At 47.7% G+C, this 20,232-nt stretch overlaps 1 protein-coding gene across 1 annotated transcript in view; it reads left to right on the forward strand.

The window, feature by feature from the left end:
• NAV1 (neuron navigator 1) overlaps window positions 1-20,232 on the forward strand; it is a 173,581-nt gene that overhangs the window by 16,208 nt on the left and 137,141 nt on the right. Inside the window, exon 3 of the mRNA XM_075264238.1 lies at window positions 14,816-14,918. Within this exon, the coding sequence (XP_075120339.1) occupies window positions 14,816-14,918 (103 nt within the window). The remainder of the gene's footprint in view (window positions 1-14,815; window positions 14,919-20,232) is intronic.

Raw genomic sequence — 20,232 nt, forward strand, 5'->3', positions numbered from 1 at the left:
AGTCATTGCCATATAAAATGACATGCCAATTTTAAAAAATGAGGTCTGTTCCATAAGGTACTTTTAGGCTGTGTCCTTAAAGAGGACCTTTTACCTCCTGGGGCACATGTGGTGTAATACACCGCTAGAAAGCCGACAGTCCACTGAATTTAGCGCACTATTGGCTTTCCCGTTCTGTGCCCCAGGTGAAGAGCTATCGGTTCTGGTACTGTAGCTCTTCACTGTCAGAACGGGAAAGCCGATAGGTCTAATGCTGGGTCTGTGATATCCTGAATTCCTGGGCCAGACTGATGATTACCATAAATAGGTAAGAAATCTGAGGGAGTTGTAGCGATAGTCAACTTTACACAGCTGTTGTATGTTTTTTTTTTTTTTGTTTTTTTTTTAATAATACATTCCTTTAAAGGGGCTCTATCATTAGGAAAATTTATTTTTCACTAAACATATACTTGCATAGCCTTTAAAAAGGCTATTCTACACATACCTTTAGTATGTTAAAGAGGACCTTTCATCAGATCGGGCACATGTAGAGATGAGCGAACACTAAAATGTTCGAGGTTCGAAATTCGATTCGAACAGCCGCTCAATGTTCGTGTGTTCGAACGGGTTTCGAACCCCATTATAGTCTATGGGGAACAGATACTCGTTAAGGGGGAAACCCAAATCCGTGTCTGGAGGGTCACCAAGTCCACTATGACACCCCAGGAAATGATGCCAACACCTCTGGAATGACACTGGGACAGCAGGGGAAGCATGTCTGGGGGCATCTAACACACCAAAGACCCTCTATTACCCCAACATCACAGCCTAACAACTACACACTTTACACACTCAATACCACCTCTCTGACAGTAGGAAAACACCTTGAAACATGTGTATTTGGCACTTGCAGTGAGGAGAGCTTGTCACCAGCAGTGAATTTGGCCCTTGTAGTAAGTTGAGGTTGGCACCAACATTTGTTTTGAAAATCAGGGTGGATTGAGCCTCTAACCAGCAGAGTTTGGGCAAATTCATGGTGGAGGGAGCCTCTAAAAACCCCAGTTTGGACCAATTCATGGTGGAGGGAGCCTCTAAAAACCCCAGTTTGGACCAATTCATGGTGGAGGGAGCCTCTAACCAGCCCAGTTTGGGCAAATTCATGGTGGAGGGAGCCTCTAACCAGCCCAGTTTGGACCAATTAATGGTGGAGGGAGCCTCTAACCAGCCCAGTTTGGACCAATTAATGGTGGAGGGAGCCTCTAACCACCCCAGTTTGGACCAATTCATGGTGGAGGGAGCCTCTAACCAGCCCAGTTTGGACCAATTCATGGTGGAGGGAGCCTCTAAAAAACCCAGTTTGGACCAATTCATGGTGGAGGGAGCCTCTAAACAGCCCAGTTTGGGCAAATTCATGGTGGAGGGAGCCTCTAACCACCCCAGTTTGGACCAATTCATGGTGGAGGGAGCCTCTAAACAGCCAAGTTTGGACCAATTCATGGTGAAGGGAGCCTCTAAAAACCCGTTTGGACCAATTCATGGTGGAGGGAGCCTCTAACCAGCCCAGTTTGGGCAAATTCATGGTGGAGGGAGCCTCTAAACAGCCCAGTTTGGGCAAATTCATGGTGGAGGGAGCCTCTAACCAGCCCAGTTTGGACCAATTCATGGTGGAGGGAGCCTCTAACCAGCCCAGTTTGGGCAAATTCATGGTGGAGGGAGCCTCTAAACAGCCCAGTTTGGGCAAATTCATGGTGGAGGGAGCCTCTAACCAGCCCAGTTTGGACCAATTAATGGTGGAGGGAGCCTCTAAACAGCCAAGTTTTGGGAAATTCATGGTGGAGGGAGCCTCTAACCAGCCCAGTTTGGACCAATTAATGGTGGAGGGAGCCTCTAAACAGCCAAGTTTGGACCAATTCATGGTGGAGGGAGCCTCTAACCAGCCCAATTTGGACCAATTAATGGTGGAGGGAGCCTCTAAACAGCCAAGTTTTGGGAAATTCATGGTGGAGGGAGCCTCTAACCAGCCCAGTGTGGGCAAATTCATGGTGGAGGGAGCCTCTAACCAGCCCAGTTTGGGCAAATTCATGGTGGAGGGAGCCTCTAAACAGCCCAGTTTGGGCAAATTCATGGTGGAGGGAGCCTCTAACCAGCCCAGTTTGGACCAATTCATGGTGGAGGGAGCCTCTAACCAGCCCAGTTTGGACCAATTCATGGTGGAGGGAGCCTCTAACCAGCCCAGTTTGGACCAATTCATGGTGGAGGGAGCCTCTAACCAGCCCAGTTTGGACCAATTCATGGTGGAGGGAGCCTCTAAACAGCCCAGTTTGGGCAAATTCATGGTGGAGGGAGCCTCTAAAAAACCCAGTTTGGACCAATTCATGGTGGAGGGAGCCTCTAATTAGCCCAGTTTGGACCAATTAATTGTGGAGGGAGCCTCTAACCAGCCCAGTTTGGACCAATTAATGGTGGAGGGAGCCTCTAACCACCCCAGTTTGGACCAATTAATGGTGGAGGGAGCCTCTAACCACCCCAGTTTGGACCAATTCATGGTGGAGGGAGCCTCTAACCAGCCCAGTTTGGACCAATTCATGGTGGAGGGAGCCTCTAAAAAACCCAGTTTGGACCAATTCATGGTGGAGGGAGCCTCTAAACAGCCCAGTTTGGGCAAATTCATGGTGGAGGGAGCCTCTAACCACCCCAGTTTGGACCAATTCATGGTGGAGGGAGCCTCTAAACAGCCAAGTTTGGACCAATTCATGGTGAAGGGAGCCTCTAAAAACCCGTTTGGACCAATTCATGGTGGAGGGAGCCTCTAACCAGCCCAGTTTGGGCAAATTCATGGTGGAGGGAGCCTCTAAACAGCCCAGTTTGGGCAAATTCATGGTGGAGGGAGCCTCTAACCAGCCCAGTTTGGACCAATTCATGGTGGAGGGAGCCTCTAACCAGCCCAGTTTGGACCAATTCATGGTGGAGGGAGCCTCTAACCAGCCCAGTTTGGACCAATTCATGGTGGAGGGAGCCTCTAACCAGCCCAGTTTGGACCAATTCATGGTGGAGGGAGCCTCTAAACAGCCCAGTTTGGGCAAATTCATGGTGGAGGGAGCCTCTAAAAAACCCAGTTTGGACCAATTCATGGTGGAGGGAGCCTCTAATTAGCCCAGTTTGGACCAATTAATTGTGGAGGGAGCCTCTAACCTGCCCAGTTTGGACCAATTAATGGTGGAGGGAGCCTCTAACCACCCCAGTTTGGACCAATTAATGGTGGAGGGAGCCTCTAACCACCCCAGTTTGGGCAAATTCATGGTGGAGGGAGCCTCTAACCAGCCCAGTTTGGACCAATTAATGGTGGAGGGAGCCTCTAAACAGCCAAGTTTTGGGAAATTCATGGTGGAGGGAGCCTCTAACCAGCCCAGTTTGGACCAATTCATGGTGGAGGGAGCCTCTAAACAGCCCAGTTTGGGCAAATTCATGGTGGAGGGAGCCTCTAAACAGCCCAGTTTGGGCAAATTCATGGTGGAGGGAGCCTCTAACCAGCCCAGTTTGGACCAATTAATGGTGGAGGGAGCCTCTAAACAGCCAAGTTTTGGGAAATTCATGGTGGAGGGAGCCTCTAACCAGCCCAGTTTGGACCAATTAATGGTGGAGGGAGCCTCTAACCACCCCAGTTTGGACCAATTCATGGTGGAGGGAGCCTCTAAACAGCCAAGTTTGGACCAATTCATGGTGGAGGGAGCCTCTAAAAACCCCAGTTTGGACCAATTCATGGTGGAGGGAGCCTCTAACCAGCCCAGTTTGGGCAAATTCATGGTGGAGGGAGCCTCTAAAAAACCCAGTTTGGACCAATTCATGGTGGAGGGAGCCTCTAATTAGCCCAGTTTGGACCAATTAATTGTGGAGGGAGCCTCTAACCAGCCCAGTTTGGACCAATTAATGGTGGAGGGAGCCTCTAACCACCCCAGTTTGGACCAATTAATGGTGGAGGGAGCCTCTAACCTGCCCAGTTTGGACCAATTAATGGTGGAGGGAGCCTCTAACCACCCCAGTTTGGACCAATTCATGGTGGAGGGAGCCTCTAACCAGCCCAGTTTGGACCAATTCATGGTGGAGGGAGCCTCTAATTAGCCCAGTTTGGACCAATTAATTGTGGAGGGAGCCTCTAACCAGCCCAGTTTGGACCAATTAATGGTGGAGGGAGCCTCTAACCACCCCAGTTTGGGCAAATTCATGGTGGAGGGAGCCTCTAACCAGCCCAGTTTGGACCAATTAATGGTGGAGGGAGCCTCTAAACAGCCAAGTTTTGGGAAATTCATGGTGGAGGGAGCCTCTAACCAGCCCAGTTTGGACCAATTCATGGTGGAGGGAGCCTCTAAAAACCCCAGTTTGGACCAATTCATGGTGGAGGGAGCCTCTAAACAGCCCAGTTTGGGCAAATTCATGGTGGAGGGAGCCTCTAACCAGCAGAGTTGGTGGAAATCAGGGTGGAGGGAGCCTCTAACCAGCAGAGTTGGGGGAAATCAGGGTGGAGGGAGCCTAGTATTAGCAGAATTGTGCAACGCTTATGGTGGATGAGTATGAGGATGCGGAGGAATTGGAGAGGTTGAGTACAGACATGGAGTTTCATGTTGGGGTGCTTTACACAGGTGGGCACAAAAATGACGGCTCTACCCAGTGGTGGTTCATTTTTATCAAAGTGAGCCGGTCGGCACTCTCAGCTGACAGACGGGTGCGCTTGTCAGTGATGATGCCACCGGCTGCACTGAACACCCTCTCAGATAGGACGCTGGCGGCAGGACAGGACAGCACCTCCAAGGCATATAGGGCAAGTTCAAGCCACAGGTCCAACTTCGACACCCAATACGTGTAGGGCGCAGAGGGGTCGGAGAGGACAGGGCTGTGGTCGGAAAGGTATTCCCGCAACATGCGCCTATACTTCTCACGCCTGGTGACACTAGGACCCTCCGTGGCGGCACTTTGGCGAGGGGGTGCCATCAAGGTGTCCCAGACCTTAGACAGTGTGCCCCTCGTTTGTGTGGACCGGTGAGAACTTGGTTGCCTACTGGAGGAACTGCCCTCCCTGCCGCCAACGTCACATGCTGGAAACATCTCCATCATATTCTGCACCAATTGCCTGTGGCAAGCATTGATGCGATTGGCCCTCCCCTCTACCGGAATAAAAGACGAGATGTTGTTTTTATACCGGGGGTCAAGGATAGCAAAGATCCAGTACTGGTTGTCCTCCATGATTTTGACAATACGCTTGTCGGTTGTAAAGCACCCCAACATGAACTCAGCCATGTCTGCCACAGTGTTAGTTGGCATGACTCCTCTGGCCCCACCGGAAAGTTCAATCTCCATTTCCTCCTCATCCTCCATGTCTACCCATCCGCGCTGCAACAATGGGACGATTCGAAGTTGCCCGGAAGCCTCCTGTATCACCATCACATCATCGGACAACTCTTCTTCCTCCTCCTCCTCCTCCTCCTCCTCCATTAAACGCAGTGAAGCGGACAGATGTGTGGACCTACTCTCCAGCTGTGACGGATCGGATGCTATCCCTAACTCCTCTGTGTGATCTGAGTTATCCCTGATGTCAATCAGGGATTCTCTCAGAACACACAAGAGCGGGATTGTAAGGCTCACCATCGCATCCTCAGAGCTCACCCTCCTTGTGGACTCCTCAAAGACCCGTAGGATGTCACAAAGGTCTCTCATCCATGGCCACTCATGGATGTGAAACTGAGGCAGCTGACTTTGTGGCACCCTAGGGTTTTGTAGCTGGTATTCCATCAAAGGTCTCTGCTGCTCAACCACTCTATTCAACATCTGAAACGTTGAGTTCCAGCGTGTGGGGACGTCGCACAAAAGCCGGTGTTGTGGCACATGCAGGCGTTGCTGGAGAGATTTTAAGCTAGCAGCGGCTACTGTCGACTTGCGAAAGTGGGCGCACATGCGCCGCACTTTCACCAGTAGCTCTGGAACATTGGGGTAGCTCTTTAGGAAACGTTGCACCACTAGGTTGAAGACGTGGGCCAGGCATGGAACATGTTGGAGTCCGGCAAGCTCCAGAGCTGCTACCAGGTTCCGGCCGTTATCACAAACGACCATGCCTGGGCCCAGGTGCAGCGGCTCAAACCATATTGCCGTCTCATCGAGGAGGGCATCCCTCACCTCGGAGGCAGTGTGCTGTCTGTCCCCCAAGCTGATCAGCTTCAGCACAGCCTGCTGACGTCTACCAACGCCAGTGCTGCAACGTTTCCAACTCGTAGCTGGGGTCAATCTAACAGCGGAGGAGGAGGCGGTGGCGGAGGAGGAGGCGGTGGCGGAGGAGGAGGCGGTAGAGGAGGAGGAGGAGGGGGGTGTTCTTCTCGTGTCCCTGCCAGGAATGTTAGGCGGGGAGACGAGGTACACCGGGCCAGTTTGGGAAGCAGTCCCAGCCTCAACTACATTCACCCAGTGTGCCGTCAGTGAAATGTAGCGTCCCTGTCCGCATGCACTTGTCCACGCGTCGGTGGTCAAGTGGACCTTTGTGCAAAGCGCGGAACTAAGGGCCCGCCTGATGTTGAGTGACACGTGCTGGTGCAAGGCGGGGACGGCACACCGGGAGAAGTAGTGACGGCTAGGGACGGCATAGCGAGGTGCCGCAGTTGCCATCAGGTCCAGGAAGGCGGGAGTTTCAACAAGCCGGAACGCCAACATCTCCTGGGCCAGCAGTTTAGCGATGTTGGCGTTCAAGGCTTGCGCGTGTGGGTGGTTAGCAGTGTATTTCTGCCGCCGCTCCAATGTCTGAGAGATGGTGGGTTGTTGTAAAGAAACGCCTGATGGTGCCTTTGATGGTGCAGGAGAAGGAGATAAGACAGGACCAGGGGAGGATGAGGTAGAAGTCAACAAAGTGGCGGAGGCAGATGAAGTGGTGTCCTGGCTCGTCCTCTGGAGTGCATCGCCAGCACAGTCAGCAGTGGCAGTGGCAGAGGCAGAGGCAGTGGCAGTGGCGTGAACGGCAGGCGGCCTTTGTCCTGCCGTTGCTGCCTGCCACTGATTCCAGTGCTTGGATTCCAAATGACGGCGCATTGAAGTGGTGGACAGGTTGCTCTTCTCAGAGCCCCTAATCAATTTCGAGAGGCAAATTGTGCAGACAACACTATATCTGTCCTCGGCGCATTCCTTGAAAAAACTCCACACCTTCGAGAAACGTGCCCTCGAGGTGGGAGTTTTTCGGGGCTGGGTACGAACTGGAACATCTTGGGAGATTCCGGGTGTGGCCTGGCTTCGCCTAAGCTGCTGACCTCTGCCTCTGCCTCTAGCTACCCTTTTTGGTGCTGCACCTGCCTCAACATCCACACTACTTTCCCCGCTTGACATCCCCCCTGTCCAGGTCGGGTCAGTGTCCTCATCATCCACCACTTCCTCTTCCAACTCCTGTCTCATCTCCTCCTCCCGCACAATGCGCCGGTCAACTGGATGCCCTGACGGCAACTGCGTCACATCATCGTCGATGAGGGTGGGTTGCTGGTCATCCACCACCAAATCGAACGGAGATGGAGGAGACTCTAGTGTTTGAGCATCTGGACACAGATGCTCCTCTGTTAGGTTCGTGGAATCGTGACGTGGAGAGGCAGGTTGAGGGACAATGAAAGGAGCGGAGAACAGCTCTGGGGAGCAGGGACAGTTTGGGTTATTGTTCTGTAAAGCTTCGGAATTTTGGGAGGAAGGAAGACAAGACTGTTGGGTAATAGGAGGAGAGGAGGCAGAGTCTGACTGGCTGCTGGACAATGTGCTGTAAGCGTTCTCTGACAGCCATTGCAAGACCTGTTCCTGGTTCTCGGGCCTACTAAGGTTTGTACCCTGCAGTTTAGTTAATGTGGCAAGCAACCCTGGCACTGTGGAGTGGCGCAATGCTTGCTGCCCCACAGGAGTAGGCACGGGACGCCCTGTGGCTTCACTGCTACCTTGCTCCCCAGAACCATTCCCCCGACCTCGCCCACGGCCTCGTCCACGTCCCTTTCCGGGAGCCTTGCGCATTTTGAATTCCTAGTTAGAAATTGGCACTGTATACCAGTAGTAAAAATTGTGGGTGCACGTAACCCCAATATATTCTTTGAATTCCCAGTCAGAAACTGGCACTATATGGCAGTAGCAAGAAATGAGGGTATTTGTATTCCCAATATACTCTTTGAATTCCCAGTCAGACAATGGCACTGTATACCAGTAGTAAAAATTGTGGGTGCACGTAACCCCAATATATTCTTTGAATTACCAGTCAGAAACTGGCACTATATGGCAGTAGCAAGAAATGAGGGTATTTGTATTCCCAATATATTCTTTGAATTCCCAGTCAGACAATGGCACTGTATACCAGTAGTAAAAATTGTGGGTGCACGTAACCCCAATATATTCTTTGAATTCCCAGTCAGAAACTGGCACTATATGGCAGTAGCAAGAAATGAGGGTATTTGTATTCCCAATATACTCTTTGAATTCCCAGTCAGACAATGGCACTGTATACCAGTAGTAAAAATTGTGGGTGCACGTAACCCCAATATATTCTTTGAATTACCAGTCAGAAACTGGCACTATATGGCAGTAGCAAGAAATGAGGGTATTTATAACCCCAATATATTCTTTGAATTCCCAGTCAGACAATGGCACTGTATACCAGTAGTAAAAATTGTGGGTGCACGTAACCCCAATATATTCTTTGAATTCCCAGTCAGAAACTGGCACTATATGGCAGTAGCAAGAAATGAGGGTATTTGTATTCCCAATATACTCTTTGAATTCCCAGTCAGACAATGGCACTGTATACCAGTAGTAAAAATTGTGGGTGCACGTAACCCCAATATATTCTTTGAATTACCAGTCAGAAACTGGCACTATATGGCAGTAGCAAGAAATGAGGGTATTTATAACCCCAATATATTCTTTGAATTCCCAGTCAGACAATGGCACTGTATACCAGTAGTAAAAATTGTGGGTGCACGTAACCCCAATATATTCTTTGAATTCCCAGTCAGAAACTGGCACTATATGGCAGTAGCAAGAAATGAGGGTATTTGTATTCCCAATATACTCTTTGAATTCCCAGTCAGACAATGGCACTGTATACCAGTAGTAAAAATTGTGGGTGCACGTAACCCCAATATATTCTTTGAATTACCAGTCAGAAACTGGCACTATATGGCAGTAGCAAGAAATGAGGGTATTTATAACCCCAATATATTCTTTGAATTCCCAGTCAGACAATGGCACTGTATACCAGTAGTAAAAATTGTGGGTGCACGTAACCCCAATATATTCTTTGAATTCCCAGTCAGAAACTGGCACTATATGGCAGTAGCAAGAAATGAGGGTATTTGTATTCCCAATATACTCTTTGAATTCCCAGTCAGACAATGGCACTGTATACCAGTAGTAAAAATTGTGGGTGCACGTAACCCCAATATATTCTTTGAATTACCAGTCAGAAACCGGCACTATATGGCAGTAGCAAGAAATGAGGGTATTTATAACCCCAATATATTCTTTGAATTCCCAGTCAGACAATGGCACTGTATACCAGTAGTAAAAATTGTGGGTGCACGTAACCCCAATATATTCTTTGAATTCCCAGTCAGAAACTGGCACTATATGGCAGTAGCAAGAAATGAGGGTATTTGTATTCCCAATATACTCTTTGAATTCCCAGTCAGACAATGGCACTGTATACCAGTAGTAAAAATTGTGGGTGCACGTAACCCCAATATATTCTTTGAATTACCAGTCAGAAACTGGCACTATATGGCAGTAGCAAGAAATGAGGGTATTTGTATTCCCAATATATTCTTTGAATTCCCAGTCAGACAATGGCACTGTATACCAGTAGTAAAAATTGTGGGTGCACGTAACCCCAATATATTCTTTGAATTCCCAGTCAGAAACTGGCACTATATGGCAGTAGCAAGAAATGAGGGTATTTGTATTCCCAATATACTCTTTGAATTCCCAGTCAGACAATGGCACTGTATACCAGTAGTAAAAATTGTGGGTGCACGTAACCCCAATATATTCTTTGAATTACCAGTCAGAAACTGGCACTATATGGCAGTAGCAAGAAATGAGGGTATTTATAACCCCAATATATTCTTTGAATTCCCAGTCAGACAATGGCACTGTATACCAGTAGTAAAAATTGTGGGTGCACGTAACCCCAATATATTCTTTGAATTCCCAGTCAGAAACTGGCACTATATGGCAGTAGCAAGAAATGAGGGTATTTGTATTCCCAATATACTCTTTGAATTCCCAGTCAGACAATGGCACTGTATACCAGTAGTAAAAATTGTGGGTGCACGTAACCCCAATATATTCTTTGAATTACCAGTCAGAAACTGGCACTATATGGCAGTAGCAAGAAATGAGGGTATTTATAACCCCAATATATTCTTTGAATTCCCAGTCAGACAATGGCACTGTATACCAGTAGTAAAAATTGTGGGTGCACGTAACCCCAATATATTCTTTGAATTCCCAGTCAGAAACTGGCACTATATGGCAGTAGCAAGAAATGAGGGTATTTGTATTCCCAATATACTCTTTGAATTCCCAGTCAGACAATGGCACTGTATACCAGTAGTAAAAATTGTGGGTGCACGTAACCCCAATATATTCTTTGAATTACCAGTCAGAAACTGGCACTATATGGCAGTAGCAAGAAATGAGGGTATTTATAACCCCAATATATTCTTTGAATTCCCAGTCAGACAATGGCACTGTATACCAGTAGTAAAAATTGTGGGTGCACGTAACCCCAATATATTCTTTGAATTCCCAGTCAGAAACTGGCACTATATGGCAGTAGCAAGAAATGAGGGTATTTGTATTCCCAATATACTCTTTGAATTCCCAGTCAGACAATGGCACTGTATACCAGTAGTAAAAATTGTGGGTGCACGTAACCCCAATATATTCTTTGAATTACCAGTCAGAAACTGGCACTATATGGCAGTAGCAAGAAATGAGGGTATTTGTATTCCCAATATATTCTTTGAATTCCCAGTCAGACAATGGCACTGTATACCAGTAGTAAAAATTGTGGGTGCACGTAACCCCAATATATTCTTTGAATTCCCAGTCAGAAACTGGCACTATATGGCAGTAGCAAGAAATGAGGGTATTTGTATTCCCAATATACTCTTTGAATTCCCAGTCAGACAATGGCACTGTATACCAGTAGTAAAAATTGTGGGTGCACGTAACCCCAATATATTCTTTGAATTACCAGTCAGAAACTGGCACTATATGGCAGTAGCAAGAAATGAGGGTATTTATAACCCCAATATATTCTTTGAATTCCCAGTCAGACAATGGCACTGTATACCAGTAGTAAAAATTGTGGGTGCACGTAACCCCAATATATTCTTTGAATTCCCAGTCAGAAACTGGCACTATATGGCAGTAGCAAGAAATGAGGGTATTTGTATTCCCAATATACTCTTTGAATTCCCAGTCAGACAATGGCACTGTATACCAGTAGTAAAAATTGTGGGTGCACGTAACCCCAATATATTCTTTGAATTCCCAGTCAGAAACTGGCACTATATGGCAGTAGCAAGAAATGAGGGTATTTGTATTCCCAATATATTCTTTGAATTCCCAGTCAGACAATGGCACTGTATACCAGTAGTAAAAATTGTGGGTGCACGTAACCCCAATATATTCTTTGAATTCCCAGTCAGAAACTGGCACTATATGGCAGTAGCAAGAAATGAGGGTATTTGTATTCCCAATATATTCTTTGAATTCCCAGTCAGACAATGGCACTGTATACCAGTAGTAAAAATTGTGGGTGCACGTAACCCCAATATATTCTTTGAATTCCCAGTCAGAAACTGGCACTATATGGCAGTAGCAAGAAATGAGGGTATTTGTATTCCCAATATATTCTTTGAATTCCCAGTCAGACAATGGCACTGTATACCAGTAGTAAAAATTGTGGGTGCACGTAACCCCAATATATTCTTTGAATTCCCAGTCAGAAACTGGCACTATATGGCAGTAGCAAGAAATGAGGGTATTTGTATTCCCAATATACTCTTTGAATTCCCAGTCAGACAATGGCACTGTATACCAGTAGTAAAAATTGTGGGTGCACGTAACCCCAATATATTCTTTGAATTCCCAGTCAGACACTGGCACTATATGGCAGTAGCAAGAAATGAGGGTATTTGTATTCCCAATATATTCTTTGAATTCCCAGTCAGACAATGGCACTGTATACCAGTAGTAAAAATTGTGGGTGCACGTAACCCCAATATATTCTTTGAATTACCAGTCAGAAACTGGCACTATATGGCAGTAGCAAGAAATGAGGGTATTTGTATTCCCAATATATTCTTTGAATTCCCAGTCAGACAATGGCACTGTATACCAGTAGTAAAAATTGTGGGTGTATATAGCCCCAATTCTATTGCTAGGGGACTTGCAGGGTATTTCTGGGGTGAAGGTGGGGGGGCACACCGTTGGAACGGGTATCGGGGTATATATCGGGTATACGGGAATACACTGACAGTGTATTCCATTCAGGATCCTGGGAAAGCTGGGTTGCGGCGATTGAGCCCGTCAGTGCCACGTTACACTGACAAGCTTCTCCCTGGAATTTAGCTCTTACAAGAGCTGTTGGTTGTCTTCTCCTTCCTATCCTAGCCTGTCCCTGCCTACCCAGAATCTAAGCCCTAGCTAGCTGGACGGAAACCTCCGTCCTCGGTGAATTGCAAGCTCAGAATGACGCGAAGCTGGGCGTCGCTGTTCTTTTAAATTAGAGGTCACATGTTTTCGGCAGCCAATGGGTTTTGCCTACTTTTTTCAACGTCACCGGTGTCGTAGTTCCTGTCCCACCTACCCAGCGCTGTTATTGGAGCAAAAAAGGCGCCAGGGAAGGTGGGAGGGGAATCGAGTAATGGCGCACTTTACCACGCGGTGTTCGATTCGATTCGAACATGCCGAACAGCCTAATATCCGATCGAACATGAGTTCGATAGAACACTGTTCGCTCATCTCTAGGCACATGCAGTTTTATATACTGCTGAATTCAGCACACTATTGGCTTTCCCGATCTGTGCCCGGTGTAAAGCGCTATCGGTCCCGGTACCGTAGCTCTTTAGTGTCAGAAGGGCGTTTCTGACAGCCAGGGACGCCCTTCTGCCCAGCAGCGCCTATCACGCTGTACTGTATGAGCGGGGAGGAACGCCCCCTCCCTCTGCTCACACAGCTCGTCCATAGACGAGTATTATCAGGAGAGGGAGGGGGGAGTTACTTCCCGCTCCACAGTACAGCGCGATAGGCGCTGCTGGGCAGAAGGGCGTCCCTGACTAAGTGTCAGAAACTCCCTTCTGTCTGTAAAGCCCTATGGTCCCGGGACCGATGGCGCTTTACACCGGGCACAGATCGGGAAAGCCGATAGTGCGCTGAATTCAGCAGTATATAAAACTGCATGTGCCCGATCTTATGAAAGGTCCTCTTTAATTGCCTCAGTTGTTTTTGAATGAGCCTGTTTTTACTCATATGCTAATTAGCCTCCAGCGTGCACCCAGAAGTCTCAGCGAGCATGCTCTCTGTTGTATATGTGAGAGCAGGGAAAGCTGATGAGTCATCAGCAGCAGCCTGTGCTGAACACACAGTAGAGAGTGCTCGCAGAGACTTCCGAGTGGCTAATTAGCATATGATTAAAAATGGGCTCAATCAAAAACTAATGAGGGGATTAACATACAAAAGGTATGTGTGGAATAGCCTTTCTAAAGGCTATTCAAGTATATGCTTAGTTAAAAATGACTTTTACCAATGATAGAGCCTCTTTAAAAGGAAGCCTTTTACCAGCTCTTTGGAGCAACAAGGTTGTTGCGATTGCTGTAAAAAGTTAAGTGAAAACCCCCTCATTGCTCCAAATATCTGATTTGCATATTGACAAAAATAGCGATATCTTGACAAAAGAGGCACTTATTTACAAGTGGATAACTGTTTGATTCAGATGACTCTAACCAGTGGCGTAACTAGGAATGGCGGGGCCCCGTGGCGAACTTTTGACCTCGACCGACCCCCTCCTCCGCACTCTGTTATGTCCCTTAGTAAGCCCTGCACACGGTATTATGTCCATTAGTGGCCCCTGCACACAGTATTTTGTTCCTTAGTGGCCCCTGCACACAGTATTATAGCCCATAGTGGTCCCTGCACACAGTATTATGTCCCTTAGTGGCCCCTGCACACAGTATTATGCCCCATAGTGGCCCCTGCACACAGTATTATAGCCCATAGTGGACACCAGAGTATAATAATAGGAGACCAACATAAAAAATTACTGTCCCGGCTCCTACGCTGTCTTCTCCGCTGCCGTCCTTGTTCTATGAAGCAGGCCGGGTTCATGTGACGTCAGATACGTCAGACAAGAAGGAAGGAGGCCTGGCCAGGATCGTGGAGAGGTAAGGAACTGTGCTAGTTGCGTTCCCTTTCCTCTCCCGGTCCGCCGATCATTATACTCGGGGAGGGGGGGGGGGTATGACTCTAACTTATCTATATGCAAGGCTGGTTGATATGGTGGGTTCTGATCACAAGCTCACTTTAACCCTCCGTCACGTACAATAGGCCTGACAGGCACATCTCTTTTACTTTCATTTCTATTTCCTCACCAGGGAGTGAGGAACCCCCCCCTCCAGGTAGTCTCCTGTCTCTAGCAGCTCTGTGAAACCTCATACTTCAGTTGGATTGCATCCCAGGCACATTGTATTTGAACTCGTTAGAACCAATATTGTATGTGACGGAGGGTTAAAGGGAGAATAGTCTAATCTCATATTTTGTTTGATATCTTTTTCAGATCCCGAAACACAGCGGAAAAGAACTGTTCAAAATGTACTGGATTTGAGACAAAATTTGGAGGAGACCATGTCGAGCCTTCGAGGATCTCAGGTAACACACAGGTAGGTAACATCTATTGAAATAGAAAATCTTAATCTAATGTCTTTAAAGATACCTTTTACCACTACCACCCACTCACGTTCTTAAAGGGGTTGTCCCGTCTCAAGGATCCTATCTATACTGCTAGTTTGTGGATTTATGTGGGCTATTCCTAAATACATTGCTTTATCAAAATTGCTTTGTATGGCTGCTATCTTAATTTGTTCACTTCATTGTTTACTCTGCGTTTTCATAACCATGGGCCTCGGGATGAGCTTATCTCCTTGGCAAGACAAGTAAGGTAGCTCCCTGCTCCAGGAGGGGAGGGGGAGCTGAGTGCTCCGTGCTTGTATTTCTGGGCTGTTTATCTCTCTGCCCCAGACAAGTGACATAGCTCCCTGCTCTCAGATAGGGGAGTTCTTGGAGCAGCTTGCATTTCTGAGCTCTTTATCTCTTGCTCCACCAGTTATCAGCTCTGCTAATTGAATTTTGTTGATTATGGCTGAGACAGGGAGTCCATTACCTCTGTATGTAAGCACAGACCTAAAACGGAGTTTACTGCAAGCTGACACTTGTTCCTGTAGCGTGTAAATTTGTGATTCTCATCAAATCCAGCTCTGCTACATCAGCTTCATATTGTGCATCTTCCAGTGATACTGTGGTAATTTATATACAACCATCCCTCATTACTGACTGCAAACATGTACTACTATGATAGTAGAGCTTTGCCTGGGAGACAGCAAGTGAAACCCCAGGCACCAATGTACTGAGAAAACCAGGAAGTGAACAGAGCATACAGGTTGCTGAACAAGCCCGTTGGGAATACCCCTTTAACATCTATTAATAGGTGCTGATCCACTTATTCTGGCAAAGTTGGAAATTTCTCTCTAGCCCCCAGGGTTCCTGAGCAATAAGCACAGTTCCGATGCTGCTGTAATATCAGAAAAGCAGTGTCAGATGGGGGTGGGGAATGACATGATTCAGAGCTGCATTTAGATGCAGCCAGTATCAGAGCTCAGAATCACATCCCTTTTCTGCTTATGCCTGACACAGCCTTCAGTGGAGCAGCACCAATGAACTGATTTAAAGAGCTGCATTTGTTGAAGGTGTTGAAAGGTCCTCTTTAGGCTAAGGCCCCATGGGCCGTAATCTCAGTGCTAAAGTGCTGCGGAAAGAACCGCTGCGTGATAGCATTGCGGTTCTTTCCGCAGCGCTTTGAAGAGAAAGTTCACTGAGTTTTCCTCCGTGGACTTTTTATTCCCATTATATTCATGGGAAAGCCGCCGGCGTTTCCGTAGATATAATTGACATGCTGTGATTTGCAAAGCTGCAATTTCTTCCGCAAAGTGGGCATGGGATTTGCATGAATCCCATCCCCTTCGCTTGCACTGTAAAACGCCGCAATTTTTCCCGCAGCGTCTCCGCTGCGGGCACATTGCGGCGTTTACGTCCCGTGGGGCCCCGGCCTTAACTATCTAAGGATTTTGGATACAAATGCTATTCAAAACAATGATTTTATTTTAGGGATTCATGCATACAGTTGTCTTCTGTCACGGAAACATGGTTCACATGTTCCCCAGACTGACCACGCCTGCTCAATGAATCATAGTAAGTTGTGAGCTTTCAAACTGCCAGTGTGCTACTGTACGTAAAGAGTCGTAAAGCTGTGAGTTCAAGGCAGTAGCTTGTCGACTGGTCAGCATCTTAACTTGCTATGATCCTGTGAGTTCTGATCACATGGCCTTGGTCAGTCAGAGAAATGCAGCAGCACATGCAACTTGGTTCTTGTATGGGACACGCCCATGTGAATGCACTATGATATTTAAAGGGAATCTGAATATTTAAAGGGGGATGTAAGATATTAATCAACCCACAGGTTCTTATGGACTTTGGGTATTTTATACTAAATCACCCTGTTATAAAGCCATCTGTAATCTCCATAAAAATAAATAAGCTTTATACTCAACCCGCAGCTGTATTCCCTGAACCAATGCAGTTCTTCACTGAAGCTGATAAGATCAAAGCCGTATTTATGACTAATTGACCAATAATCTTGGGTAACTGTCGTCATCCTAATTAATTAAGCTGAGTGCCAGTAGCAAGGAAATAACAACACCAGACACACAATGTTGGTATTAGTTCCTCTCTCAACCAAGGAGGAAATACCGATGCACTTTTATTAAAACAACGTGGAGTTAAATAGTAGCAGAGAAAGGAAGAGAGATAACAACGTAAGTTTTCATATTCATTCCTGATTGGTATGGTACAACTCAATCAAACAGAAAAAGTTTAAGCAGTCCCATATATAGCCAGCTAATCCCGGTCCTGTGTGGTAACCTTGGGGAGCTGTCTTTTGGGGGCAAGCCAAGCATTTGTTTTTCTTGCACCCATCCTGGATGCAGGCGCCATCTTATCATATAACATTATACCAGTTTCAAGCATAAGCAACTATATCTAGCATTCAGCTTGTAAGGATTAGAGATGAGCGAACACTAAAATGTTCGAGGTTCGAAATTCGATTCGAACAGCCGCTCAATGTTCGTGTGTTCGAACGGGTTTCGAACCCCATTATAGTCTATGGGGAACAGATACTCGTTAAGGGGGAAACCCAAATCCGTGTCTGGAGGGTCACCAAGTCCACTATGACACCCCAGGAAATGATGCCAACACCTCTGGAATGACACTGGGACAGCAGGGGAAGCATGTCTGGGGGCATCTAACACACCAAAGACCCTCTATTACCCCAACATCACAGCCTAACAACTACACACTTTACACACTCAATACCACCTCTCTGACAGTAGGAAAACACCTTGAAACATGTGTATTTGGCACTTGCAGTGAGGAGAGCTTGTCACCAGCAGTGAATTTGGCCCTTGTAGTAAGTTGAGGTTGGCACCAACATTTGTTTTGAAAATCAGGGTGGATTGAGCCTCTAACCAGCAGAGTTTGGGCAAATTCATGGTGGAGGGAGCCTCTAAAAACCCCAGTTTGGACCAATTCATGGTGGAGGGAGACTCTAAAAACCCCAGTTTGGACCAATTCATGGTGGAGGGAGACTCTAAAAACCCCAGTTTGGACCAATTCATGGTGGAGGGAGCCTCTAAAAACCCCAGTTTGGACCAATTCATGGTGGAGGGAGCCTCTAACCAGCCCAGTTTGGACCAATTAATGGTGGAGGGAGCCTCTAAACAGCCAAGTTTTGGGAAATTCATGGTGGAGGGAGCCTCTAACCAGCCCAGTTTGGACCAATTCATGGTGGAGGGAGCCTCTAAACAGCCCAGTTTGGGCAAATTCATGGTGGAGGGAGCCTCTAACCAGCCCAGTTTGGACCTATTAATGGTGGAGGGAGCCTCTAAACAGCCCAGTTTGGACCAATTAATGGTGGAGGGAGCCTCTAACCAGCCCAGTTTGGACCAATTAATGGTGGAGGGAGCCTCTAACCAGCCCAGTTTGGACCAATTAATGGTGGAGGGAGCCTCTAACCAGCCCAGTTTGGACCAATTAATGGTGGAGGGAGCCTCTAAACAGCCAAGTTTTGGGAAATTCATGGTGGAGGGAGCCTCTAACCAGCCCAGTTTGGACCAATTCATGGTGGAGGGAGCCTCTAAACAGCCCAGTTTGGGCAAATTCATGGTGGAGGGAGCCTCTAAAAAACCCAGTTTGGACCAATTCATGGTGGAGGGAGCCTCTAATTAGCCCAGTTTGGACCAATTAATTGTGGAGGGAGCCTCTAACCAGCCCAGTTTGGACCAATTAATGGTGGAGGGAGCCTCTAACCACCCCAGTTTGGGCAAATTCATGGTGGAGGGAGCCTCTAACCAGCCCAGTTTGGACCAATTAATGGTGGAGGGAGCCTCTAAACAGCCAAGTTTTGGGAAATTCATGGTGGAGGGAGCCTCTAACCAGCCCAGTTTGGGCAAATTCATGGTGGAGGGAGCCTCTAACCAGCCCAGTTTGGACCAATTAATGGTGGAGGGAGCCTCTAACCAGCCCAGTTTGGACCAATTAATGGTGGAGGGAGCCTCTAAACAGCCAAGTTTTGGGAAATTCATGGTGGAGGGAGCCTCTAACCAGCCCAGTTTGGACCAATTCATGGTGGAGGGAGCCTCTAAACAGCCCAGTTTGGGCAAATTCATGGTGGAGGGAGCCTCTAAAAAACCCAGTTTGGACCAATTCATGGTGGAGGGAGCCTCTAATTAGCCCAGTTTGGACCAATTAATTGTGGAGGGAGCCTCTAACCAGCCCAGTTTGGACCAATTAATGGTGGAGGGAGCCTCTAACCAGCCCAGTTTGGACCAATTAATGGTGGAGGGAGCCTCTAAACAGCCCAGTTTGGGCAAATTCATGGTGGAGGGAGCCTCTAAACAGCCAAGTTTTGGGAAATTCATGGTGGAGGGAGCCTCTAACCAGCCCAGTTTGGACCAATTCATGGTGGAGGGAGCCTCTAAACAGCCCAGTTTGGGCAAATTCATGGTGGAGGGAGCCTCTAAAAAACCCAGTTTGGACCAATTCATGGTGGAGGGAGCCTCTAATTAGCCCAGTTTGGACCAATTAATTGTGGAGGGAGCCTCTAACCAGCCCAGTTTGGACCAATTAATGGTGGAGGGAGCCTCTAAAAAACCCAGTTTGGACCAATTCATGGTGGAGGGAGCCTCTAATTAGCCCAGTTTGGACCAATTAATTGTGGAGGGAGCCTCTAACCAGCCCAGTTTGGACCAATTAATGGTGGAGGGAGCCTCTAACCACCCCAGTTTGGACCAATTCATGGTGGAGGGAGCCTCTAACCACCCCAGTTTGGACCAATTCATGGTGGAGGGAGCCTCTAAACAGCCCAGTTTGGGCAAATTCATGGTGGAGGGAGCCTCTAACCAGCAGAGTTGGTGGAAATCAGGGTGGAGGGAGCCTCTAACCAGCAGAGTTGGGGGAAATCAGGGTGGAGGGAGCCTAGTATTAGCAGAATTGTGCAACGCTTATGGTGGATGAGTATGAGGATGCGGAGGAATTGGAGAGGTTGAGTACAGACATGGAGTTTCATGTTGGGGTGCTTTACACAGGTGGGCACAAAAATGACGGCTCTACCCAGTGGTGGTTCATTTTTATCAAAGTGAGCCGGTCGGCACTCTCAGCTGACAGACGGGTGCGCTTGTCAGTGATGATGCCACCGGCTGCACTGAACACCCTCTCAGATAGGACGCTGGCGGCAGGACAGGACAGCACCTCCAAGGCATATAGGGCAAGTTCAAGCCACAGGTCCAACTTCGACACCCAATACGTGTAGGGCGCAGAGGGGTCGGAGAGGACAGGGCTGTGGTCGGAAAGGTATTCCCGCAACAT

This window comes from Leptodactylus fuscus, chromosome 2 (assembly GCF_031893055.1).
Source record: "Leptodactylus fuscus isolate aLepFus1 chromosome 2, aLepFus1.hap2, whole genome shotgun sequence".
Taxonomy (NCBI): domain Eukaryota; kingdom Metazoa; phylum Chordata; class Amphibia; order Anura; family Leptodactylidae; genus Leptodactylus; species Leptodactylus fuscus.